The following is a 27,487-nucleotide window of genomic DNA, read 5'->3' as shown; positions in this document are numbered from 1 at the left end:
AAAATGACATAACACATTTCAGATCTATCTATCTAAGACCCTATTGTATATGAGCAGCTCTGTTGCACATTTTAAAAACAAGGCAAACATGCATTTAGGCTAAATATTGAATTTTGAAATGTTGAAGAAGAAACATTTTAGATCTGTTTCAGTCACTGAACGTTTCATTTTCATTTTTCTCTATCAGATAACATGAAAAAACATATTTTTAAGGTTACTTTTAATAACACTGCTTTTAAAAGTGTAGCACAATACAATTTTAATTTTGTAAAATAAGGCTGAGGATTTACTTCATTGCTCTACCCATACCACGTGAAATGTTAAAATTGTCTTTCTCACCATTTAAACCATTTTTCCATGTGTATAAAGACCCAAGGTTGAATTTGCACTCTTTTGAGGATAATGAAGAACTGAAATGCACCTTCATGCTTTAACTGGTTCTGGCCATTTCCAGTCCCATCAGCTTTTGTTCCATGTTTCCTCTGGGCAAAATACTTTGTGACATTTAATTGGAAATCTTTTTAATTGGTCTCTGCAAACAGGAGGTGACTTTTGGCTGGTAGTACAGTCTGTACATTGAACATTTACAGTGAAGCTGCTATTTCCATCCTGGGATTTCTTCAGAAGAAGGTAAGGAGATTAGTAAGGTTGCTTTTTAAGATCACTTCTTGTTTAGATTTAAATAAATAAAAAGGCAAAAACAAAGCTAAATGGTTAATCTAGATAAACATTTCTCATTTAAAAACACTGGAATAGACTAGTACTTTGTCCGGGGTTATTGCCTGCATTGTACCCAATGCTATATGTATATATGGCAGCTAGAAAGGCAGTAATATATATGAAGAAAAACTCTCTCTCTCTGTCTCGCTGATTAGATAGATAGATAGATAGATAGATAGATAGATAGATAGATAGATAGATAGATAGATAGATAGATAGATAGATAGATAGATAGATTTTTAATTTTGTTTTTCAATGTACAGTTCAGGATTACAAAACAAAGTATTGTAAATAAGGGGAGAAATAAACAAGTGACATTTTGGGATACAGGAGACACCCCACAGGTTTTGGGTTTGACTTTCATGGAGTGCTGGAAAACATGCATGAAGTTAGATTCCACCTGTTTGATTTTTGGAGGGGCATTTGAGAAGAGAACATACTAGAGGGTGGCTGACATAGTTGCCATTATGGGATATCTGATTTGTGAGATTTTTTTTCTGTTTTGAATAGAACTGATATGATTGCTGATTAAATGTAGTCCAGCTAAACTAGCAAAAATGTGTGAAGTGCAATGTTGATTAAGAAATTAACAACCCTGAAAATATAAAACAAATTAAAATTTAGAGCTGATATCTTAGATTTTGACTAAAAAATGCTACTTCTTGTCACCCCATCAATAATGAAAATTTCCCTTTTGTTGTGTAGTGTGTGTGTGTGAGTGTTTAAGGCTGACGTGTTTTGGAATCTTCTGAAGAGTGTCCTGTCAAATTAAGATTGACTTACTGAGTAAATTCAATCCATTCACACCCCTTATGTTATTTAAATTCTGGCACAGTGGAGCGGTGCTCGCATTTCCAGGATCTGAGTGCCATTGAATCTGCGCATTCTCTCTGTGTTAGTAAGTTTATTCTCTGGTAATATGTTTTCCTCTCATAGGAGTGAACCTTAGTTTACCTGGCAATTTGGTCATGGGACAGTGTGAGTAATTCTGTATATATGTCTCCCATTATTGACTTCTATCCCATCCACGGTTGTCTTCTACCATCTGCTGAAGTTTGGCAGAATAGGCTCTGGCCTTCTTAGCACCCTCTCACCTCTGATTTAATAAGCAGATTAGGATCATGGATAGATGTTATTCATAACACCGTTTTTGGTATAAATGAACTTGAATCTTGTAAAGCGGGGTGAGCAACATCAGTTCAAGGTTACCTGTGACCCTGCCCTGGATAAGCAGGATAAGAAACTGAATGGAAAAATATAATATCAAATAGGAGGTTTCACACGGTGTTGTAGTGGCTAACACTGAACTCTTATACTCTCTGGGTAGAGTTTCCACAGTTCCTTCCATGTCTGTGTGGATTTTTCTTTGCCTACCTAAAGACATGCAAATTAGGTGAACTGATCCTGTGAGTGTTGATATGTGAATGAGTGGGGACAAACTTTGGCTTCCTGTAACCCTGAAATGGATTAAGCAGTTCTTACAATATAATGTATAATATAATATGAAGGACGTTCAAAAAGTTTCTGCACTTTTATATCTTCGTTGGAAATGGTGAAGGCGGGAGGAGTAGTAATTGGGCATTAAAAACTTGGTATAATGCCGGGAAAATTGCATCACAAATGCAAGTGAGTATGTAGAAAAGTGATGTAATTTGTTTTTGAAATTCTTAATAAATAGAGTTAAAAAAGTGTGGAAACTTTTTGAACACCCCTAATATAATATAATATAATATAATATAATATAATATAATATAATATAATATAATATCCAATGTCTGTCTGTCTGTCTGTCTGTCTGTCCGCTTTTCATGAAAGAATGGATTTAGATCATGCTTTTTCTATAATTTGCTTGAACATTCCGGTTGATTTTGCGGACTTCTCTCATTGTGCTATGTATCATAGTTTGCTTGTGGTACCGATTTATTTGTGCTAATGCAAGTGAGATGCAGCAGGCCAAGGGGAAGGGGGGGTGGGGGGTACCCTCCTCACTCATGCACCAGCCTCAGGGTGTTCCTTACCTCCACTTAGCTAAAGAATGAGAGAACTACTTAACAGATTTAGATTGGACTTTTTTCTATAATTTGCTTTGACATTCAGGTTGATTGTACGACTTTTGAGACTCTCATTGCACTAAGAATCATAGTTCGATTGCAGGAGCGATATATTTGCGCTAATCCGAGACAGAGGCTGCGGACCAAGGGGAGGGGGAAGTGTGACGTCAGGAGTGGGGAGCCGGGCAGGGTCCTGCTCACTGTCCTGTTTCACTACTACGGGGGCAAAGCCGCGGGGGACAGCTAATATAATGTAATATAATCCATATTACTAACCGAGAATGGTAAACCGGAAGGCATGGACCCAGGTACACGCCGATGGACGCAGGAGAAATAGTGCGCAGGCGCCTACAGCGCGCGTCTCATAAACCGCAAGCGAAGTGTGATCCACCGCGAATGAAGGAGTCACGGCTCAAACACGAAAGAGCTCAACTAACGAAGGAGTCACGGCTCAAAAACGAAATAGCTCAACTAACGCCACACAGAAAAGATGATTCTGCACTGCACCCCAGAGTCAAACGGAAGATGCTACGGAGTCCACAAAGGTCCACCAAGATAGTACGGAAGGCGCGAGAAAGTACAAAAGGCGCAGGCACCTACAACACGCTTCTGAACTAAACGTCCACACTACACAGCATGGTCTGGGTAATAAGAATAAACGAACTCTCCGTATTAAACGTACGGCATCCTCACACGTACAAACCATATAGCATATCTGAATCACATTACAGTGATGCATTATTAACAGCACAACCACCCGCCTGGATAAAATCAATGAACGCAGGCGCCTACAGCGCGCATCTGAAATGCTGCAAGCAAAGCAGGCACGGCTTCAAAAAGAAAGAGCTCGACTGACGGGGCTACAAAAACGAGCCCGCCTGGATAAAAAAAATGAACGCAGGTGCCTACAATGCGCTTCTCAAACAACGCAACCAAAGGAGTCACGGCTCCAAAACGAAACATCTCAACTAATGGACATACAGAAGTGAGCCCGCCTGAATACAATTAATGAACGCAGGCGCCTACAACGCGCCTCTCAAACAGCAGAGTCATTAGATAAACGGCAAAGAAAGGAACGACAAACAGCTGCTAAACAATTCCGCCAATTAGCTGACAACGCATTCTGTAATGAGTCCACTATTAGTGAACATTCATTAGGATTAATGAATATCATTTGCTGTCATTGTCATTCACTTAACTTCCCTGAAGAAACAACTGGCAATACAACTAATAAGTTTACACGTTGTTGTCAAAAGGGTCAGGTTAGACTGCCTCCTTTAAATGAATATCCTGAATATCTACGGAAGCTTCTAACTAACAATGTACCCGAAAGTAAAAACTTTATGGACTGCATTAGATCCTATGATAGTTCATTTGCTTTTGCATCTACCAGGGTAAATATCAGGCCACCAGCTGACAATGACCCATACTGCTTTCGCGTATGTGGACAAATATTACATTGGATTGGAACAGTGCACCCTCAACCAAATCACGAACGCAAATATGCACAAATCTACGTGTTAGATCCAGATAACGCAATCTATCAACCTATAAAAATGCTACATGAGGTTGAAAGAGAGGCCAATACAAAAGCAGAAGCAGACAAGTTCTGACCTGGAATTACCTTTTACACTTAAACGACGCCAATTTCCCATTAAACTTGCATTTGCCATGACAATCAACAAGTCCCAAGGACAAACCATGGACAGAGTTGGCATATACCTCTCTGAGCCTGTACTTGGACATGGACAACTTTATGTTGCCTTCTCAAGAGTTCGGCGTTCATCTGACATTAAATTAAAGTTATAGATACTCCATACCAAGGAAAACTCATTCAAAGACAACACACCATCTTTACTACAAATGTTGTGTATAAAGAAATATTCCAATACATCTTTCTAATGTGCCATGCTATGGGTTCTTTACTTCCTTTGTTCGTCATCTACACCTTTACACTCCAATATATCTCATACATACATCAATGTATTTCGGGTTACCCAACACCAGGGGTTGGCAAGCGAAGCGAGCCGGGGGCGGAACCCCCTAATATAATATAATATAATATAATATAATATAATATAATATAATATAATATAATATAATATAATATAATATAATATAATATAATATGTGAGGTGACAATGCTGTGATAAGATGTTTAGTGTGTCTGCCACACTGATTCTGTTCTCAGTTGCAGTCTGCGTGGAGTTCATATTTTTTCCTCGTATCTATGTACAGTAGTTTTTTTACCTCCCACATCCCAAAGACATAACAATTTTGTTAACTGTAGATTTCAATTTGGCCTTGTATGAGGGAAGGTGGATTTAAGTGATGGTTGTCACTTGTACTTTGCGCTCCCTGGAAAGGCTATGCCACTCCAAAATGCTAACATGGAAAATAATTAGATGCAGTAAGTGGATAGATGGGTGGTTGTGTGAATGTAGTATATACTGTAGCTTAAAACCAAAGAATAGATGGAGTATAAAAGTGAGAAGAAATTGGAATAATTTCTGGGTTAAGGAGAATGCAAGATGGCAGTGCATCGGGTGTCATTCCATCCAAATGATGAAGCTCAGGGCTCACAGTATACACATAGTGAAAAAGGTCAAGACAGTGTACTCAAACAGAGAAAACCATGCAATGTACTAATTAACTACCACAATTATACATAGACATTTAAATACAAGTTCCTCGGATCAATGCTTTATCTGATCTTTTGACACGATAGATTAAATGACTGGTGCATAAACTGGAGGCAGAGATTGTGATCAAGTATAGGAGAAATCCTGTCAAATTTGGTAATTGCACACAGGCCTGTACTTTGCATGCATTTATTTGCTTTTTCAAAAAAAAAAAAATCACATGCTTGGATAGATGTATGTTATTGACATGTTCTAAAGCTTCCATGCTGTTCCAAGAGTTAGTATCCTGTAAACATGATACAATAATATAATCTTTACACAATAGGGATGGCAGGTCTTACTTGTTGGCCCCCGTATTGGTAACTTCATAGCAAGAACTGAGTAACAGATGGCTTTAAGTGAAACACACTTTGATTAAAGTTATCAATAAACAAAAAAAAAAATGAGAACCATTCAGGTGCATAGGTTTCTGCATTTGAGAAGTCACTCACAGAATAAATCATACAAATAAATCACACAACTTTATGTCTTCTTTCATACATGCATATACTGCACACAGTATGTTGTCCTTTTAAAAGCGTAGGTTTGCTTTAGGGTTAGTTGATAAATTTACCTTTTTTCATAACAGAAAATTTGGAAGGCCAAAAAAAATATGGCTAGGGGATTTTCTGTCACTTATTTTTGCTTACAATATTGCTATTAAAGACTCCTGGATTTGCCAAAAGTTGCTTTTTATCTATTAATGTTTTATTGTAAACACTTGAAGGTATACAGTATTAAAACAAGAAATGTATTGAAGGCTCTGAAAGTGGAGGATCATCTATGTCTTTATAATTGAGATTGTTATTCCACCATGTGCATGTAAGGACTGACTAAAACTCTTTCTACAAATGGCCAGCTATGGTAACACAGCACAATTTAGGGCAAGAGTGCAGTGTATGGCTACTGCCAGTATTTGCTGTTCTTTTACTTCCCGTTTGGAAAATTAGTTCAGTGAATGAGACCGAGCGTGTTGTATAGTTCAAAATAGCTGTATTATTTATCTTTTATTTATACTTTTCAGGTACCTTCCTCCCCTTCTTCATTTAATTATATTCATATACTACATTAAAAGCTCACTGTTTTATGATTGTTTTTCAAGAGCTGTGTCATGATGTCGACTTTGAAAGGATGAATGACTTTGTGTGCCTTAGGTCTAGGCTGCCTGCTTGTCAGGTGGACACCGACATGCCTTGCTGGCTTTCAGAGAGCTGACTCAGAAACTGGGAAGCATGGCCACTAATCATTCAGGGATCACCAGATCTTGACTTCAGATGTAGGTGTCTTATCGGAAAAAATCTCAGGCAAAGAATTAGGTTGAATTGGATCATGGACAGCAAGTTGGTGCAAGGCTTACTGAAGCTACCTCACAGAAATAATCTTCTGGGTTTGAATCCTGCACCAATTTATGGACTACATAGACTTTGCAAGAACTTTGTAAATTTCCCTGTCTCTGCATAGGTTTACCCTGGATGTGTGAGTGGATTTGTGTCTTGTGCTTGATACTGAACAAATAGGCATCAGTTGCCTATCTCTTTAAAATGTATTTAATAGATTTGACTATAATATAATATAATATAATATAATATAATATAATATAATATAATATAATATAATATAATATAATATAATATAATATAATATAATATAATATAATATAATATAATATGGGCAGCATGATGGTGCAGTGGTAGCGCTGCTGCCTTGCAGTATGGAGACCGCATCTAATTTAGTGCCTAGTGTCTCTCTAATATGGTGCTTTTAAAAGGTATCTCTCTCTTTAGATATCTAGATTAATGTGGGAAAATTTATATTGTGACTATTGGGCTGTTTGCATAGAGTTTGCACGTTCTCTCTGTGCATAGATGGATTTCACTCCGATTACCCCTAAAGATATTTATGTTAGGTTAATTGGCAATTGTAAATTGACCTGGTTTAGTGAGTGTAAGGGTGAGAAGGACAGGTGACACATCCAGTTTTTGTTCCTTCTTGGTGCCCAAATGTTCTAGGATTCTCGCCAGCTCCTAAAGACACAGAAGTGGGTAAGGCTAGAGACATAATCAATCGACTATATAATTTAAGGCTACTGTGTGTGTGTGTGTGTGTGTGTGTGTGTGTGCGTGTGTGTGCGTGTGCGTGTGCGTGTCAGTGAGACAATTCTTCCAAGCATTCTGATTAGTTGGTTTGGCATTGGTCTGATGGATAAGTTTGGCTTTGGTGACACGATCGACAAAGGAAGTGTCAGGCAAGAGATGTTGAGGCACACGTGGAAGAATAAAGACATGTATGGCATGCTGAGAGTTGTCTTCAAAGACTGGACATATTCCCAAGAATATGAATGATGTTTTCATAGCAGAAAATGGGGGGGGGGGTCCATCTATCACTGGTAGATCTTGACAGCAGGCAAGTAATGCGACTCGAAATGACAGAGTCTGAGAAGCAAGCAATACAGGAATGCACCTGAGACAGAGAGCACTGGGTTCAGACACACAAGGATACTGAGGAAAGGATCTGAAGGTACATGGTAAGATATATCAAATGTCAAATATGTTAAAATGTATTATATTACATATCTTCAAAAGAATATGTGGCTAGTATGATGATGCAACAGACAGTGTGCCTCCTTCAAAAGCCTGGTCAACAGATGAAAATTGTACTGAGCAATTTCAAATACTATAGATGAGACAGGTATAGTAACTACAGAACAACTTGCCTTTCTGTATTTTATTACATCATATTATCTCCACTCATACCAAAACCAAATCATTGTCATAGAGAGCAAGGCAGAACACAATCTCAGGCAGAGGGTCAGTCCATTAGACACAGCCACATTCACAAAAGAGCTAATTTGGAATCACTAATCAATCTAATTCTCCCTTGGGAAAGTAGGAGGAAAACCCATCAAGTCATGGTGGGAATGTGCAAATCCCACACAGACACTGAACAATTTCAGGACATGTGTTTAGAATCTAGGATGCTGGATCCTTGGGGACACACCACTACCATGTGCCTATATATTATATTATATTATATTATATTATATTATATTATATTATATTATATTATATTATATTATATTATATTATATTATATTATATCCACTAAATACACTTTAGAGTGATAGGCAACTGATGCCTATTTGTTCAGTATCAAAGATAAGGCACAAACCCAGTCACATACCAAGGGAAAACCTATGGAGAGACAGGGAAATTAACAAAGTTCTTGCAAAGTCTAGGTAGTCCATACGTTGGTGCAGGATTCAAAACCAGAAGATTATATCTCTGAGGTAGCTTCAGTAAGCCTTGCACCACCATCTGCTTTTCCCTGCCTTGTGCTCACCTACATTTCAATCAATCATTCTTAAATAATGAGCCAGTGTGGTCTTTCTTTCATTTATCAGTAAACTTTCTTTAAGAATTCTTGTTCTTAGCTTGATTTATGCAGTATATATAAACACCTGTCACTTTTTCACCTTGTTTAGTATCTTAGATATTGAATATTACTAAGAGTCCAGAAAATAAATAAAGACAACCTACCAGATCAGAGGCACACTTACACGAGTCATGGCATTGAAGGCCGCACTTTTGCCATGGATTCAGGATGTCTTGTGAGTCTGTTTATGTGCTTGAGTACCTGCATAATCAATTACTGTGAAAATATATTTTGAGAAAATGCTGATACAGGAAGCAACTAGTTGACTTTGCTATGGAACTAATGTGGAGTTTGGTTTGGGAGGAGTTACTAAATGCGTAGAAATGAGAAGTTCTTACAAAGTAGAGCTGCACAAACATGTGTGTGTCTTAAAGGGGAGGACTTTAGACCACTTGTTCAACTTCACCATGAGCAGCTAATGATTTTCTGGAGTTAACCACCTGCTTACCTGAACTCTGTTGCATTTCTCAGTCCTCATGTTCAAAGAGACTTGGAAAGGATATCAGAACTTGGGAGAAGGGGGCTGGGGTGGAGGTGGATGCTGTATTTGGGGGCTCTCTCCAGAGGCCTATAATCTGGCACTCAGCGCGACACATTTCAAACAAGGCTTGTCATTCTGTTGTGGGGTGTTTAAACTCCGACATGTGCACTAGCTTAAAGAATTTTACTGAGGATTAATTCTACAGCACTCATAGTGCAACTTGGAAAGAAAGAAAGAAAGAAAGAAAGAAAGAAAGAAAGAAAGAAAGAAAGAAAGAAAGAAAGAAAGAAAGGGAGACACTGTGCTCTCAGCTAACAGGTATGTTCAATAGATTTTTAACATTTTTTTTCATTTAAATCTACATATATGTTTTTTTGATTTTTCAAGAAAGCTTTATTTTATCTAATTTGTGCCTGTTCTTCAATGACGCTGTTTGCTTGTTTCACTCAGATCGCAAGTCATGCTCCATTAGTTTTATTATGAAAATGTCGACCTGAGTGAGTTACGGTTCAGAAGCATTCCTAATATCTTTCCCAATAATGTGTCTCGTGCTCAGTGGAATGCTGCTGCCACTGCGTTTTTATGCTGCCTGCTGAGATCCAGTGCCCGGGCCAGTACTTGCTTGGGCAGGTAAAAAAACTGGGAGGGGAAAATAAAACATCTGAACTTTCACCATGTGAGTTTGTAAGCAAATGATTGAATATTTTAATTATATTTTTTAATGTGCAGCACTTAATTTGGAGCATTGCAGTTTTCCTCACCTTTGGTTATTAATTATAGGAAGTCCTTAATGTTTTAATTTAATTACGTATCAGTCTTTTTGAACAGATTTCAAATCAATCTATCTATCTATCTATCTATCTATCTATCTATCTATCTATCTATCTATCTATCTATCTATCTATCTATCTATCTATCTATCTATCTATCTATCTATCTATCTATCTATCTATCTATCTATCTATCTATCAGTGTTATGAGGCTATGAATCTTTAATTTGGTGGAAACCCGCCCCTATCTGTTTTAGACTAGCCAGCATAATATTAACATTGTACACTTGTACCACAGCATGTCACAAAAAGCCAGGAGAGAATGGAGGAGTGAGTGCAAGCAATGCAGATGGACACAGATAAGAATCTCATGGCAAACGGGAGCATCAGGCCGAAGCTATCCATTATCCAACTTGTTTACTTCAGATCAGGGTCAGAAAGGGCCTGGAGGGTTGCTACATTATGGAGCACACCCACAAGGCACTCATAAAGGGACAATTTAAAGTGACTATTTAACCTCACATGCATGTCTTTGGAATCTGGGAGAATAACCCAAATACCCAGAGAAAAACTTATGAAACACAAATACAACATGTCTTCAGTGAACAAAACGTCAAGCAGACATGGGAAGAATGTTGAAACTGTAGTGGGCCATACTCTGGACTCTGCAGCTGTTAAGTGTTACACTCTTAAAAATAAAGGTCCTGGAGTGGTTCTTCAGAGTGATGCCATAGGGGAACCATTTTTGGTTCCCAAAAGTCACATCCACATGAAGGTTCCAGAAAGAACTTTTATTTATTTAGATCCATAACAGGTTCCATTCATGAATAGATGGTAAAAGATTTGTGAAATACCAATGGCTCATGATCTTAAAAGGATTCTTGCAACCTTCACAACCACAGGCCAAGTCCAGGTTTACTTAATCGGTTAATTTCCTGCTAGATACATTAAAGATTTAGGTTTTCTCTACATATTAGACAAAAGGAACCAACTTTATATGGAAAGAACCCTTCCCAGAATGAAATGGAGCTTTGACAAGCAATTGTCTTAAGGGGAGCCACACATCCCACTGAAGAACCATCATTTTTAAGCTTATGAAATGCCTGTGTGAGAGTGTATGTACTCATTCACAGAAATTTTACAGAATTTACCTTTAATTTATTACTGGTAATTTAAGGTAACTAAATTTCTACATGCAGATAATCAATTGACTATCTACCATCATGTAGAAAATAACATAATGTGCAGATTACAAACAAATGCATATTGATCTCAGTTTTAATTGTAATTATGCACCACATAGTGTCCATCTGGGCAGTGTCATTCCATATATAATTGTGTGTTCCCATAAGGTTATAATGGAGTTCAGAAATCCTGATCGAAGAGTGGGACATGGTGGATGTAACTAGATGTTACAAACACAACAGCCTTTCTGCATGCAACGAGTGCATCTCATGTGAAAGGTCATGTGACCAGATGTAATACAAAGTGATTACACTGCCAGTATTGTGCTGTACTTAGTATTGTTATTTTAATGTGAATTTTCCTTACTTGGGCGGCACGGTGGAGCAGTGGGTAGCGCTGCTGCCTCGCAGTTGGGAGACCTGGGGACCCGGGTTCGCTTCCCGGGTCCTCCCTGCGTGGAGTTTGCATGTTCTCCCCGTGTCTGCGTGGGTTTCCTCCGGGCGCTCCGGTTTCCTCCCACAGTCCAAAGACATGCAGGTTAGGTGGATTGGCGATTCTAAATTGGCCCTAGTGTGTGCTTGGTGTGTGGGTGTGTTTGTGTGTGTCCTGTGGTGGGTTGGCACCCTGCCCTGGATTGTTTCCTGCCTTGTGCCCTGTGTTGGCTGGGATTGGCTCCAGCAGACCCCCGTGACCCTGTGTTCGGATTCAGCGGGTTGGAAAATGGATGGATGGATGGATTTTCCTTACTTACAAATAAAGTGTATTCTGTACAACAGTGTATGCTTCACCTTGCAGGCAGCACATCCTGCATTTCTGGAGCATTCTAGCATCACCTCTCTGCATTTAGTCAAAACAGACACATTACAGTAACACATATATCTGCTAAGTATTGTATATAATATGGCATACACACAACGTCCAAATCGCATAATGCCCTATTTCACAGAACATGTCATGGACATTAATTGGCATATACCTGTATACTGTATACGTGAAACTTTCCATAAAATTAGTTTCACAGGTGATTTCACAATTGCAAAATGAGAAACTCACTAAGGAGACTTTGGGTTTAGAAAACAATTAATATTGCTCCCTGTGCTCCTTTGTGCACCTGTGTAACCATCCATTTGAAACTGATAAAACCAATTTTATTTATGCCTCTCATTCACATCCTAAAGCAAGAGTGCAGTGCATTTTTTAAAAATGTGATATGTTGTATGTTTTCCATATGAAGACACAATAAAACACACCATCATGCACAGTACTGTGTGTTCTCCATAGTAAAACTAACTATACAGAAAGCCTCCACTGTGAACCCCTCGTCATTATTTAACAACTTCCTTTTCCTAGCTGATGATATGCACACTTACTGTAATTTTTTTCTGTACTAGAGGTGTTTATTTAAATAGATAGAGATACAGATATAGATAGACAGATATACATGTAGCTAGAACTTCATTTGTCTCCAGGGGAAATTTTGGCTTTTACAGAAGCTATTTGAATAAATAAATACATAAATAGGTAGATAAGTAAGTGAGTAAGTAATTAAATAAATTAATACACACACACACACACGCACACACACACGCACACACACGTACACACGCACGCACACGCGCGCACACACACACACACACACGCCCACACACAAACACACTTAAAAGGAATTAAAAAAATTCAAAGAAAAGTAAAGATCCGACTTGGCAGTCCCAGTCCCAGTGCAGCATTATGCAGATGTATTGCTGTTTTATAATGGAGCTCCTCTCCTGGACACACTTTTGCTGAATTACTCATTGGCTGAAACACTCTCAGTGTTAGTGTGTCAAGGAGGGGATGTGCAGCATTGTGCATAATGGCACTCAGTTTTGTTTTAAACTTCTCCTTCACTACTACCTCCATGTTGTCCAGAGTGTGTCGCATAACTAAGCCTCCCCTTTTAATTAGCCTGTTGATTTGGTGGGCATCTCTTGAAGAGATGTTACCAGACCAGCACACCACAGTTTAGAAAATCACACTGGCCATCACAAATACTTAATGATATGCAGAAGCATGGGGAATTAATGCATGAAAATCCATCCAGACAGGAACTAAACATCTTTCTTCTTGTGTCAATAAGAACAACAACAACCACATTTGTTTCTAGAGAACATTTTCAAACACAGAATGTAGCTCAAATGGCACAAAATTTAAGATGAAATGCAATTTATTTTACAAACTTTTTTGCAAAACAAAATGCCAAGTTGCTGCAAATTCAGTTTTGCACAAATTGTTTTGCTTATTGCTGGTGATGTACTAGCAATGTATTGTAAAATTCATGAACCGGTGAAATCCCATCGGTTATTACTTTCTTTAATAGAGTTGTTAAAGGGCAAGAAATTATTACACATCCAAAATTATCTTAAAGATATGCAGTTGTTTTATATCAGTAGGCTTTTCGCACAGGAAATTTCTAAATCTTGTGGCCCAAGGAAATTTGTAGCTGAAGGCAGGGTTCACAAGTCTGGGTCCTGACCTGGGGGCATTCTGAATAATTTAAGTCACGATAACTATGAACACTCTACATACTGTCAATATAATAATTTTAATCTTATAATAACATATAATTCCCAACCCCATACGCTGTCAACATGTTGTTAATTGTGTGGTTTAAGAATTGTGAGAACACAGGATTGTCTTGTAATCGGCAGCTACAAACTCAGCTTTAAAGTCGGGGTTGCCAGGTCCCTAAAAGGTTTACAGCCCAAAGACAGTTTAAAAATAGCAAATTTGCCCAATAAAATAGCCCAATGCCTGAAGTTGACAAAATGACACACCTAAAAGCAGGGGGTAGTGAGAGGGTTAGGTACACACCATCACATCAAAGTCCCCTCAGAGATATTTCAGAGTATATACCATCACACAATGGGGGGGCCCTGTAAGAGATTTTACAATGGTAAAGAACATATAAAAGTGAAAATAGCAGGGGAAGATTTGCCAGCTGGTTGAAAAACATGGTAAAAATGCAGTATTTGACAAATAGCCCAAAATACCACATTATTTATAAAAAAATACTTCAAAAAATGCAACCAACTAGAGCCGTTTTTTCCCCACAAATGATAAACAAATATAGCCCAGTTGGGCAAGGAAACCAAGGATCAGTCACTACTGCTTAAAGTGTCTCCTGTGTTGCTACCACATACCTATGGTAATCATTGTTAATAAATCATACAAGTATTAAATATTTCCCAGTGTCTGTCCAATTTGCTCCATTTTCAATTTGTATGTTCATTTTCAGACTGGAATCCAATTGGAGGAATGTTCCAGTACCTCCGGAAGAGATTTGCTATCCACCTCACGGAACGTAAACCCAGGAGGGCCCGGCTGGTTTCTAAAGATGGCCACTGCAATATTGAGTTTGGCAATGTGGAAGATCAAAACCGTATGGCTTTCATTATGGACATCTGGACAACAATCCTTGAGTTACGCTGGAGATATAAGATGACTATTTTTATTTCAGCCTTTTTGGGTAGCTGGTTCCTCTTTGGACTGATGTGGTATGCAGTGGCCTATTTACACAGAGACCTTCCTGAATTTAGACCGACGATTAATCACACTCCATGTGTGGAAAACATTAATGGACTCACCTCGGCTTTTCTCTTCTCACTTGAAACCCAGGTAACTATCGGGTATGGTTTCCGGTGTGTGACAGAACAGTGTGGGATGGCTATCTTCCTCCTGGTTGTCCAGTCTATCTTGGGGGTCATTATTAATTCCTTCATGTGCGGTGCAATTCTGGCAAAGATTTCAAGGTCCAAGAAGAGAGCCAAGACGATAACCTTTAGTAAAACTGCTGTCATTGGCAAGCGAGGGGGTAAACTTTGTCTTCTCATCCGTGTAGCCAACCTACGTAAGAGTCTTCTTATTGGAAGCCGCATTTATGGCAAGCTGCTGAAGACCACAGTGACACCTGAAGGGGAAACTATTATTCTGGACCAGGTTAACATCGATTTTGTAGTGGATGCTGGCAATGAAAATCTTTTCTTCATTTGCCCATTAACCATTTTCCACACAATTGACAAGACAAGTCCTTTTTTTGAGCTGTCAGTGGACACTATTCATCAGCAAGACTTTGAGCTGGTAGTCTTCCTAGATGGGACAGTGGAGTCTACTAGTGCTACCTGCCAGGTAAGAACGTCCTACACTCCAGAAGAGATTCAATGGGGTTACCGCTTTGCTCCCATTGTCTCTAAGACAAAGGAAGGAAAGTACCGCGTGGATTTCAGCAACTTCAGTAAGACAATCCAGGCACCTACACCCCATTGTGCCTTCTGCTTGTACAACGAGAAGGAAGCCAAAGCAAAAGTGAGAAAAGGATATGACAATCCAGGCTTTGAAATGGCAGAAAGTAGTGAAAGTACAGATGACACCAAAATGTGAAGGACACATTACCATGAAGAAAGGGCTTATCCAGCAGATGTATTGTTTCTGAAGGCGATGTAGATGATGGATGAATTTAATTTAATTTTATTTAATAGTCGGCAAGAAGTGAATACTAGCCTTTAGATGTCAGAAAGTGCCACATCAAGCAGAAGTGCCTAATTTTAGCATTTCTGCTTTAACATTGTACTACATCAAAATTTCTCATTATGAATATTTGGAGGATAAAAAGGAAGTTATAGAATGCTGCTTTTCAAGCACTTCATTTGATCGGTACACTGTCCAAGATGAACACAAACCATTTTCAAATAAGGGAACAGCCACTAAACTGTTGAAATTATATTTTCCAATTTGTTTTTAATGTGTATTTTTTAAATTTTTGAGATCTGTAAATCAGTGCATCTCACTTTCTTTAGACTTGGCATTTAATTTCACTCCCATCAGTCCTGGGGGATGCTGGTCACTAAATGTGCTTTCTTTAACAGAGTAGGTTTCTTTTGAATTTTGCTTACAAAACACATGCAGGTGCTTGTTTTTGGTGTTTCCTTTCATTCTGGACACATTTTGCACAGTTTCTTCCTGAAGAGATCTGTTTGTCTGACCAAAATAATGCAAAATGTTTAAGAATAACAGGTGAAATGTTTCAACAAGTCATTCATATTATTAAAATCAGCAAACACGGCCAATGCCTGTATAATAATGCTCCTAAGGATGCAGTAGCAGCAAGTCTATTAAAAATGATGAAGCTTACATTGTAAATTGTAATGAAAAGAATATGTTTTTGTAAGAATGTAAAAGGTGTTTCATTTAAACTCTCACAGGATTACTCTTAAGACTGTTTTGATTAATACCTTTTTTCCTGAAAGCTAAGTTTGAAAAACAAAGGTGTCTGATTAAGAATTCCTTATGTAAGGCACTGCTTGAAGCTGTTTCTGAAGTCAGAGTCCCTACAGAGCAAAAATGTTTTAAAGAGGTAGTAATCTAAATATGCAGCACTAGAGCATAGCATGGGAAACATAAGGAAAATAACTACTGTAATACATATGAAGATAGCACAAGTAAAATATAATTAAACAGGTGAGATAAAGCACTTATAAAATATCCACCACTTTGGATTTTTCACATTTTATGCTGAGGCAAGGCAGAGCTATTGAAATGAATGGATACCTTTAAATATCTAGGATCAGTGGTAGTCCAAGATGGAAAATTAGCGGTTGAGATAACCCATAGAGTGCAGTGTGGATGGAACAATTGGAAGAAGGTATCAGGAGTATTGGTGTGATTGAAGAATTAATTAAATGAGACAATCAGAGGTGCAACAAAAACAAGAGAAATATCTAAGTATAGGAAAGTAGGTTGAAGTGGTATGGACATGTGCTGAGGAGAGACAATGAATATGTGGGCAAAAGAGTGAGAGGAATTTAAGCACAGGGAAGAGAAAGCGAGGGAGGCCAAAGTGGAGGTGGATGGATGAAGTAAAAGAAGATTTGAAAGAAAAGGGTCTGACTGAGGGGGAGGTGCAGGACCGAGCTATTTGGAGAAGGTTGATCAAGCACATTGACCGCATATTAAAATAGGGAAAGGCGATGAAGAAGACGATTTTGAAGCAATATGCATTCTTAATGCTTTTAATTTAGATTTTCTGACATTGATCAACAGAAAAACTCTATACTGACTATCTGATAACAAAATTCCATAGATTCCACCAGACTATACACAAATAAGAACATAAGAAATGTGACAAAAGAGAGGAAACAATTTGGTCTATCAAGTTCATTTGTTTAGCTAAAGCTAAGATGTCCAAATTTCTCATGAAGATACGTCTTAAAGGTTGTGAGGGTTTTTGCTTCAACTTCATGTCTCAAGAGTTTTCTCCAGATTCCCACAGCACTTTGTGTAAAGAAGTGTTTCCTGGTTTCAGTCTCCAATGCAAAAAATGAATTTGGCCTGATCTCCTGTATCAAGGTCTGGTTTAGGTCTACATGCGGTTTTCTCTGCTTAGGACTAAACAGGTTTAATTCTCGAGTTTGTCAGATTGTGACATAACTTTAAGGCCTGGGATACACTTGGACACTCTTATCTTCACAGCTTCAAGTGCTGCTATGTTATTTTGTAGTGTGGTGACCAGAACTGCATGTAACACTCAACATGTAGTCTCACTAGTGCATTAACTAGTTTGAGCATAACATCCCAAGATATATATATTCAAGAGGTTCTTGTTAGAAACTTGCTGTAAAGTTATAGGTTAGAATGGTGCAATAGTTAGCACTGGTTCTCTTCACATCTGTATAGGCTTTTCTTCAGATATGGTGTTTTTTCTCCTAAGTTCCCAACCACCTGTGCTTTACATTAATTACAGTTACATTATGCCATGGCACTATGGGCCTGAAAGAGCCCTGGCCTGTTCTATCAAGTTTTGCGAACTGTCTCAATTTTTTGTTTGACGTCTTCAATATCACACCTTGAGCCTTCATACATCCTCCTCCATATCACCATCTCTTATGTGGTCGGCCAGGGGGGTCTTTTCCCTCCTGATATTTTATGGAAGACTTTTGCAGATACCCTGTCATTAGGCCTTTGTCAAGGTGGCTGATCCATTATATCTGATGACAGTTGGTGGGGGTTGGGGGTCTTTATACAGTTTGTACAGCCCAGCATTGGTTAAGATTTACCAGACACCATTATCCTGTATGGGCCAATACATTTTTCACAGCACTTCATGTTACAGGAAGAAATAAGTCCACATCTCTTGACCTTATTGTGGTGGAAGGGCAGCAATGTCCCCTTCATGGAGTAGTGCATAAAAGTTGAGACTCTGGCACTTTAAAGTTGGAGCAGTCGACTTGGGGACCATACACCAAAAATAAAGGTAGCTATCCGGAAGAGCTATGAAGGCGCCACCCCACTGCGTTGTGAGCAGGGCTAACAAGCCCACCACGGAAAACGTATATGTTATGAAAACCACAAAAAGAGAAAACTACTGGCTTTAGGTTAATTGTTAGCATTAAAGTGTGAGTTCCAGTCTATTATGGACTGCTTCCCTGTCAAAGTGAGTGCCTGTGTGTCGTCTGACATTGCCAGGACAGGTTGGAGAAATGTATTTATTTGGGTGGAAAAAATGTATTTTATATTCAATTAAAAAATACCTGAATCGTTAGGTAGTCAATCATTTTGAAAGACCACTTGAATATTCTGTAGTTTGGAGCTAACGTGTGTGAACAACAAATTCACCATACAGTAAATGAATCAGTACAGTGGTTAACAGTGGGAGCATAAAATGGCAATATTGACCTCATTAGACCATATACCCATCTTATACTTTGTCTGAGTGTTACATACAAACTACAATTAACATATTTACAGTTTATTTTATTTTGCCGTCTTCTATGGAGCCCAAATATATGAATAACATGACCCACTGTGGCCGTACGCCCAGATCTTGCCAGTCTTGCATTTGAAGTGGTCTTAGTCTTCATGGTGGCGTCTCTGGCTATCACCTCCTATGTTATTCACATTTTTACAGTTGTTTTTATTTTATTTTTGTACATTTTTAATAGATTTTCTATATTTTGGGGACTTACAGTAGATATCACTTCAAAATGTCAGAAACACTTTCTTAGTTTATTATGCTTTTTTGTTTCAATCAGTTTTTGGTTTAAATGCCATTGTTATCACTATTTTGTGTATTTCTTTGTATGTTGTCACCCTGTTTCTGGATTTTATGTGTGTGTGGGATGCTAGATGTGTGATGCACCTTCGCCTGACCCAAGACATCACAACAGACATGCCATATAAAATGGTTACTCACATTCACCAACTTTAATTTGTTAATGGAAAGACCTTGTGAGGGACTACTTGTCTAACAATCAAGAAAAACAAACCTTGGAAATTATTCTAGTTTATTTTTTTTTGTTTGGTTCTCAACATTGACCTTAGTTTGGTCCTTCAAGGAATACTCCACCTTTTTATGTGCTGCTTACCTCATGTAGTTTGTAGTGGTAAATGGGAAAATTTTTCAATCTCATGTTTTTATACAAAATGGAGATAACGATGTTTAAAATATAATAGGGCATTTGGTGACCTATGCTGGATGTCAACAATCAATATCAAAAAAGTCCATGAAAAACTTTTCTCACTCATATCACATAAACCATATGCTAGCTCATCCGGTCGTTTACTCACATTGTTCCAAACACGTGTATTTTTAATTAAATATTGTTAAATAAACTGCTTCCAGAAAACGATCTTTTAAACAAAAGTGAAACGTATGAAGATGTGGTCGAGTACTTGAATTGAAGACCTTCCTCCTGTCATTACTCTGATATTCATAGTGGTGAGCTACCACTCGGCTATTTAGAGGCAGTCTATGAAAAGGCACAGGTGAGTTGACCTTCTCCTTGTTGAAACATCTCTGATATGCACAAGTATGAGGCACATGCTCTTCTTGATAAAGTTTAGACTTACTTTTCTTTAACTTTAAATTTTTGGTTGTATGCATCTCTCAGTGCATCCTTTTTCTTGATATCACATGGAGTCTGACAGTGTTACTGTGAGAATAAGCTTTTACTGGGATGGACTTCTGACCAAAGAATGAGGTTCCATTGAAATGTTTGGTGTCATCTGAAAAAGCAGCAGCAGAAGAAGAAATGACATTTATATAACACATTTCTCACTAATCAAAGTGCTTTACATAGTCCATGGGGAGCTGCTTCTGTCCCCACCAATATGCAGCATCCCCATGGAGGATGTGATAGCAGCCATTTTTACGCCAGTACATTCACCACACATTAGCTATTAGGTGGTGTAGTGGTAAGAGAGACAATTAGCCAGGTATGGAGAGGATGATTAGGGGACCAGAATGACCAGGCCTTGGTGGGTATTTTAGCCAGGACATTGGGAAACCACCCTCCTCTCTATGAAGGATGCTCATTGCACTTATCACGACCCTGAGAAACTTGACTTCTGATTGAGTTATGACTTAAGGTCTGTCAGATCTTCCTATCAGAGTTTCTTCCAGTTTCCAATTGTCTTTGGATTGTGTAGGACACCACTGTACTCACTGACACTTTGCAATTTCTCTAAATGAAAGGCCTAGACTTCCTAGGGTAATAATGCTCTGTTTCATTTCATTTGTTAACTGCCATGTTCTAGCCATTATGCCTAGAATATTGTCCAAGTAGTACTTTGGAGGGGGAAGTAACGCAGTCTGTTCCAACTCTGCTTTAAGACAGACAGAGGGTTTGTAAGTAATCAACAGACATTGGGACACCTGTGCAAATTGTTTGCTTTAACTTGCAAGGTCTAAATTACTTTAATTGCTGAAGAACATCTGTCGGTTGTAAAATATTAGTTGTTCCCTAAAGAAAGCCCATTTGTAATATTCTGAAATTGTCTTTTTTTCAGTTTTTGGTAACCTAAACTTTATATCTAAACCTCTGGCAGTTTACTGCTTACCTATTCACCAATTTAGGTCATTAATTGCATTTCAATGGATTTAATACAAAGAAAAACTAAGCTGTTCTAAAAATTTTGAACAATAGTGTATGTTTACTGAACTTATCAAGTAATTATGGCAGCTTGATAATATTTAAAATTTAAAAACTTTAGAAAAATCATTCTTAAAGTTTTCTTAGCAGCTATTAGAAAATAAGCCAGCAGAAAGTGGATAAGAATGACAATTGGGGAATCTAGAAAATAATATTAATTTTGTCCTGCATGGTCGATGGAATGCTGAAAAGGGCTACACCAGTAGGTAATCTGTGTTATTTGTACAGTTAAGATAGATTTATGAGTAATTAGTACTAGATGGGCAATCAGTTAAGGTCAAATGTTTAAATATATTAAAATATAAAATCATAGAAGATGTATTTTTATTGTAATTAATGAAAAGAAGCACAAATTGGAGCACAAGTATGTTTGACTCAAAATACTGTTGGAAAAAGTTGAGCAAAGGCTTGTCTACATCATGAACATTACGATGAAACTGAATATTGATTTAAGGGTTAACTGTGTATTTCTTATAATAATATATGTAAGAAATTATCAGATCTGTGAAGAGCATTATATATGTATTGGAATCTGACGTTCTTGATTAACAGCCTCTGTTCCGAGGATTAAATGTTAAAGGAATGTTATTTCAAGGAACAAAAAAGAACAAATAATCTTTGGAAGATCAGTCAAGGAATATGGAACGTATCATCTTTTCCCTTTGGTTTATAATTCTTCCCTTGGTTAAGAAAATCTGGAGATAATTATGGCCTAAAAGATTATTATTACTGCTTTATACCAAAGATGACTAACATTCATTTGTAATTTTACATGTTACATCAACATAAGAATAAAATCAGTCCCTTGACAAAAATTTAATTAGATGGGAAATGAAAGCATAATGAACAAAGTGGTCATGTAAACAAAGCTTCGGCCTTATCTTTACAACGGTTCGCTTACTGATGAGAGGTTCCTTTCAGTTATCTTCTGAGACACACCAGGAGCTGCACATATACTGACCTGCATCCTAAAAAAATGAAAACAACTGACTTTTCTCACAAACTCTCTTGATTATCAGGTACGAAGGATAAACATATAACATGATTATTGCATTAAAGGTCAAATTGGTAATTTAAAATTTATTTAAGGTTATGAGCAAAAGGCAAAAGCAATATTTGGAAAGAAGTCATCCACTTAATGTTGAAGGGAGAAAACCATCTTTTTCTTATTTGAATATGTTTTGCACATTTATTGAATACAGATTTTGCCTAGTTTTACTTTATTAGTTCATGTTTATTATCTGCAGACTGGAAACAGTTCAAAAATAAAGTACAAATACATGCTAAAGAATAATCAAACTCTTCTATAAAATGTGCGCATACAGTACTCAGAGGAAATATTTTGAAAATACAAATTAAAAAAGAACAAACATGAAATTTTCTACTTTTTGTTGCGGTTTTAGTAATTTAATTGGATTTTGAGGGTAATGTTGAGGAGTGGAAATGTAACACGAATCACTTCACCACACGGCGGCAGCATTGCCTGCTGTTCACGACGGTCTCACAGTTCCCGGCCGTTTCATTGTTTTTTCGACCACTAGATGGCAGCATTTACACAGCAATATACGAAAGGTTGACGTCCGGTGCTCAGTTGGTTTTCCACCTCGCACCCGATGCTGCCAGGATAGGCAGCGGAAATCCCACTACCCTAAATTAAATTACGAAGCTTTGAAAATGATTTATTTTTAAACTCAACTCCTCTCGTTTCATTTTCTGAAAACGCTTGTTTTGTTGAGAGTCTCGGTGGCAACACGCTATGTTGGAACTGCAAAGGGCAAACCGACGTACCATACCGCTTAATCTATTTTACGGTCGCTAGACGGAGCTTAACCCGGTAGTGGTAGACGCAAAGTAGGAAAGAGCCCCTGAAAAGGGAACCAGTCTATCGCAGTACCCACTCACGCAAATATTCACACAGGACCAATGTGGAATGGCCAGATCTCTTAACCTGTGGTGCTCGGAGGAATCTTTATACGATCATCCTTTTTTTTTTTTTTCTTACGACAATAATTATTTTTCATACATCCGTTTTTTTTACTGAAAGGTCCAGTGGGGCGCGAGTGGCCGCCGCCAATGGGTGGCTGGGATTTTGTGCATCGGCTTTTTGACGGTCCGCTAGTGTGAGCAGCGGCGGCAGGCAGTCAGTCTTGGCAGGTGATCATTTAGGTCTACCGACAGAAATCCACCGTTCAGCCACTATATGAGTATTTATTTTATCATATATTAAATATTGTTGTTGGTAGACCACTCATGCAGACAAGAATTTAATTAGACAACACACTTATTACACAATATACAACACAGCAAAGATTACAATCATACAAATCCAGCCTTAATGTAACACAAACAGGCCTACTACACAAAAAATAAAGGCATAACACAGCCCAAAACATGTAACCTAAAAAAAAAAAAGCATAGTGATCTAAGAAAATAATATTAAAATAAAGCCTACCTATAACAGACATTTTAACACAATATAAGAAATTTAAACAAATAGCCTAAAATAATAAAGTAAAATGTCTACACCTTCTGGACACTTTATTAGATACACCTGTTCACCTGCTTGTTAATTCAAATATCTTATCAGCCAATCACATGGCAGCAACTCAATCCATTTTAGCATGTAGATATTGTCATGAAGACCTGCTGAAGTTCAAAATGAGCATCAGAATGGGGAAGAAGGAGGATTTAAGTGACTTTGAATGTGGTATGGTTGTTGGTGCCAGATAGACTGATGTACTGGGATTTCCACGCACAACCGTTTACAGAGAACGGTCTGATAAAGGAAAAATATCCAGTGAGTGGCAGTTCTCTGGGTGAAAAGGCCTTGTTGCTTCCAGAAGTCAGATGAGAATGGCTAGACTGGCCACTCCTATCAGTTAAGAACAGGAAATTGAGGCTACAATTCGCAGAGGCTCACCACAATTGGACAACAGAAGATTGGAAAAACATTGCCTGTTCTGCTGAGTCTCGATTTCTGCTGCGACATTTCGGATGGTTGGGTCAAAATTTGGCATCAACAAAATCACAGCATGACTCTATCCTGCCTTGTATCAACGGTTCAGGCTGGTGGTGTAATGGTGTGTGGGATATTCTCTTGGCACGCTTTGGGCCCCTTGGTACCAACTGAGCTTCGTTTAAATGCCACAGCCTACCTGAGAATTGTTGCTGGCCATGTCCATCCCTTTATGAAACCAGTGTACCAATTTTTTAATGGCTTCTTCCAGATGGATAACACACCATGTCACAAAGTTCACTGGTTTCTTGAACATGACAGTGAGTTCACTGTACTCAAATGGCCTCCACAGTCAGCAGATCTCAATCCAACAGAGCACCATTGGGATGTGGTGGAATGGGAGATTCGCATCATGGACGTGCCCCTGACAAATGTGCAGCAACTGCATGATGCTATCATATCAATATGGAGCAAAATCCCTGAGGAATGTTTCCAGCACTTTGTTGAATCAATGCCATGAAGAATTACGGCAGTTCTGAAGGCGAAAGGGGGTCCAACCTGGTACTAGCAGGGTGTACCTAATAAAGTGGCCGGTGAGTGTACATTTCATATACAGTATGTTATATGTATACAATTTAAAATATGAACAATAAAAATAGCAATAATATTATTAATAATCAATTGTACAATGCTGTGCACATGTGCATGTTGCACAGTTTCTGTGTGATGACAGAGAGTTTGTTGGTAAGCTCCTCCTGCATCTTCTGCATCGCTGTCATTGTCGTTCTGAAGTAATCTGTAATTTAAAAAGGGATGGTGATGACACCATTATTTTATCATTGTCTTGAGAATGGCTGCAATCAGTCACAAGTTACTTACTTGGTGTTCATGGCAGCACTTGTGGTTCCGGCCCTGAATGGGAACTCTCCCTCCTACCCACCCAATGCTTGTTGCCAGGGGGTTCCACTGAGCAGAGCGAGTGTAAAACTGCTCCTTTCAGAGAGCAGGAAAAACATTTTGCTCCTCAGTAAAAATGCCTGAGTTTGACAAGTGCTGTCCCCAAAGAATTAATAAATGCACCTGTAAGATCCAGGAGTGCTTTTAATATCATCCATCCATCCATTTTCCAACCCGCTGAATCCGAACACAGGGTCACGGGGGTCTGCTGGAGCCAATCCCAGCCAACACAGGGCACAAGGCAGGGAACAGTCCTGGGCAGGGTGCCAACCCACCGCAGGACACACACAAACACACCCTCACACCAAACACACACTAGGGCCAATTTAGAATCGCCAATCCACCTAACCTGCATGTCTTTGGACCGTGGGAGGAAACCGGAGCGCCCGGAGGAAACCCACAATGTGTATTAAAATCTAATATTTTAAAATTGTAATTAATCTTTGGTTTATCAGAACTGTTTGTTTCAGTTAACATTTTCAGTTGCCTGTTTTTGCTTTTAAATTGACCCAATTAAGCCCTTTACGTGCTGTAAAAACAATGTGCCTAGTTCATATCAAACTGAAACAAAATATCAATTTATACAACCTATAGTGGCCTTAATTGATTATTTAGTTTGCATTCAAATAAATTTACCAAACGGTGAGCCTATTATGTCTTTAGAATGTTTTGGTGCATGTTCACCTTAGGTAAAATATGATAAAATTGAGGCATTTAACTTTGTCTCTGTGAAAGAAGCTGCCCATGCATGATCAATGAACATTGTTGACCTTGAAATTAATAAATGCTGCCAGTGGACCACCACCGGGCCTCCAGGTATAATAGTGGTCGGCTAGCCAGGAGAGGACCGATGTTAACCTGCTGGATGGTTACCACTAGAGTTCTAGCAGCTTCTTCTTCTTCTTCTTCTCTCGGCTGCTCCTGTTAGGGGTTGCCACAGCGGATCATCTTCTTCCATACTACTGGCTGCTAAACGAGACCTCGATAAGTGAGCGTGGATGTGAGACCTGCAGTTTCCTGTGAGTGACTAGGTGTCTTTGTTTATGGTTGGTTTCTGCTAATCGACTTTATTGGCACACTCTCTTAAAAAAAAAGGTGCCAGAGGAGCTCTTCTTAGTGATGCATTGGGAAACCATTTTTTGTTACCAGAAAAGCCATCCTTATCAAGGTTACAGAAAAGTTATCCATTAGATCCTTAACAGACCCCATAAATAACCATGAAGAGATGATGTAGGATTTGTGAAATTCAAATTGCTTATACTGATCGGCCAGTCGCTAGCAAGCCAACAGTGAGCCGCCGATTGAAAACTCTGTCGGCTTGCTGAAAATCCCTCCAACCACCACCACCACCACCCCCGGGTTGGCCTACTGACGATCTTGTGCCGTCCCAAAACAGCCAGCAAACCGACAGATGTTTGCTTGCTTACTGGGGAGCGACTCTGTGTCATCCCATTATCCATATAGCAGCGAATGCATACACGAGCACTTGTCTAACCGACCAGTTTAGAGATCACACATTACACGACTGGGCGGAAGTCAGTCGTAAACCCCGTTACAAACAATTTATTTTCTCAGAAAAATCTTTCGTGAATATAATCCACATTTGCCTTTTTGTGCATAATAGATGGGGGATTTCGAATAACCCAATACTACAGCGTCACCCCACAAGATTAAAAACTGTACACTTTTAAAAATCCTGGTTCTTTAATGGCACTTTATGGTACTTTACTGGGTTGTATGGTTCCTCATAGAACTATTGTTTGACAAAGCTCCATTTAATTCTGGGAAGGGGTTCTTTGTGCTATGAAAATCTTAATATGAAGTGAACAACCAAAATCTTTATTGTATGGTAGGCTATACAGCAGGGCACTAACTGATTTAGCAAATCGGGACTTGGCCTGTGTTATTATATGCAGCAAGAGACCTTTTAAATTCATGAGCCATTGGTATTTCACAAATCTGTTACTATCTATTCATGGTTGTTTATTGTATGGAGCCTGTTACAGATCTACAGTAAATAAATAAAGGTTCTTTTTGGAACCTTCATGTTGATGGATCTTTTTTCAACCAAAAATGGTTCTCCTGTGGCATCGCTCTGAAGAACCTCTCTGACACTTTTATTCTTAAGAGTGTATTCTCACCCGTCATCAAAAAATCGTTTTCTATCCCACAGCTTTAAGCACAAGGCACAAACCAACTCTGGATGGACATAGCATGTTATAATTCCACGCTTACGCATACCGGGACAGCCTAGTTGCCGTTTAACCTAACAAAATGTCTGTGGCATGTGTA

General features: G+C 38.5%; 1 protein-coding gene across 1 annotated transcript; it reads left to right on the top strand.

The window, feature by feature from the left end:
- Positions 1 to 494: 494 nt before the first annotated feature.
- Positions 495 to 16,839, top strand: LOC114657262 (ATP-sensitive inward rectifier potassium channel 1-like). Its single transcript, XM_028808984.2, has 2 exons — positions 495 to 630; positions 14,595 to 16,839. Exon 2 carries the CDS (start codon positions 14,615 to 14,617, stop codon positions 15,734 to 15,736), a length of 1,122 nt encoding a protein of 373 aa, XP_028664817.2. The 5' UTR covers positions 495 to 630; positions 14,595 to 14,614; the 3' UTR covers positions 15,737 to 16,839.
- Positions 16,840 to 27,487: the final 10,648 nt, after the last annotated feature.

The sequence above is a fragment of the Erpetoichthys calabaricus genome, chromosome 9 (genome assembly GCF_900747795.2).
Source record: "Erpetoichthys calabaricus chromosome 9, fErpCal1.3, whole genome shotgun sequence".
Lineage (NCBI taxonomy): Eukaryota > Metazoa > Chordata > Cladistia > Polypteriformes > Polypteridae > Erpetoichthys > Erpetoichthys calabaricus.
Note: the sequence above shows the minus strand (reverse complement) of the source record. Positions and strands in the feature narration are given on the sequence as shown.

What these genes read in the sequence shown, in the direction of transcription:
- LOC114657262 (XM_028808984.2), top strand. Translation starts at nt 14,615, where the DNA reads ATGTTCCAGTACCTCCGGAAGAGATTTGCTATCCACCTCACGGAACGT.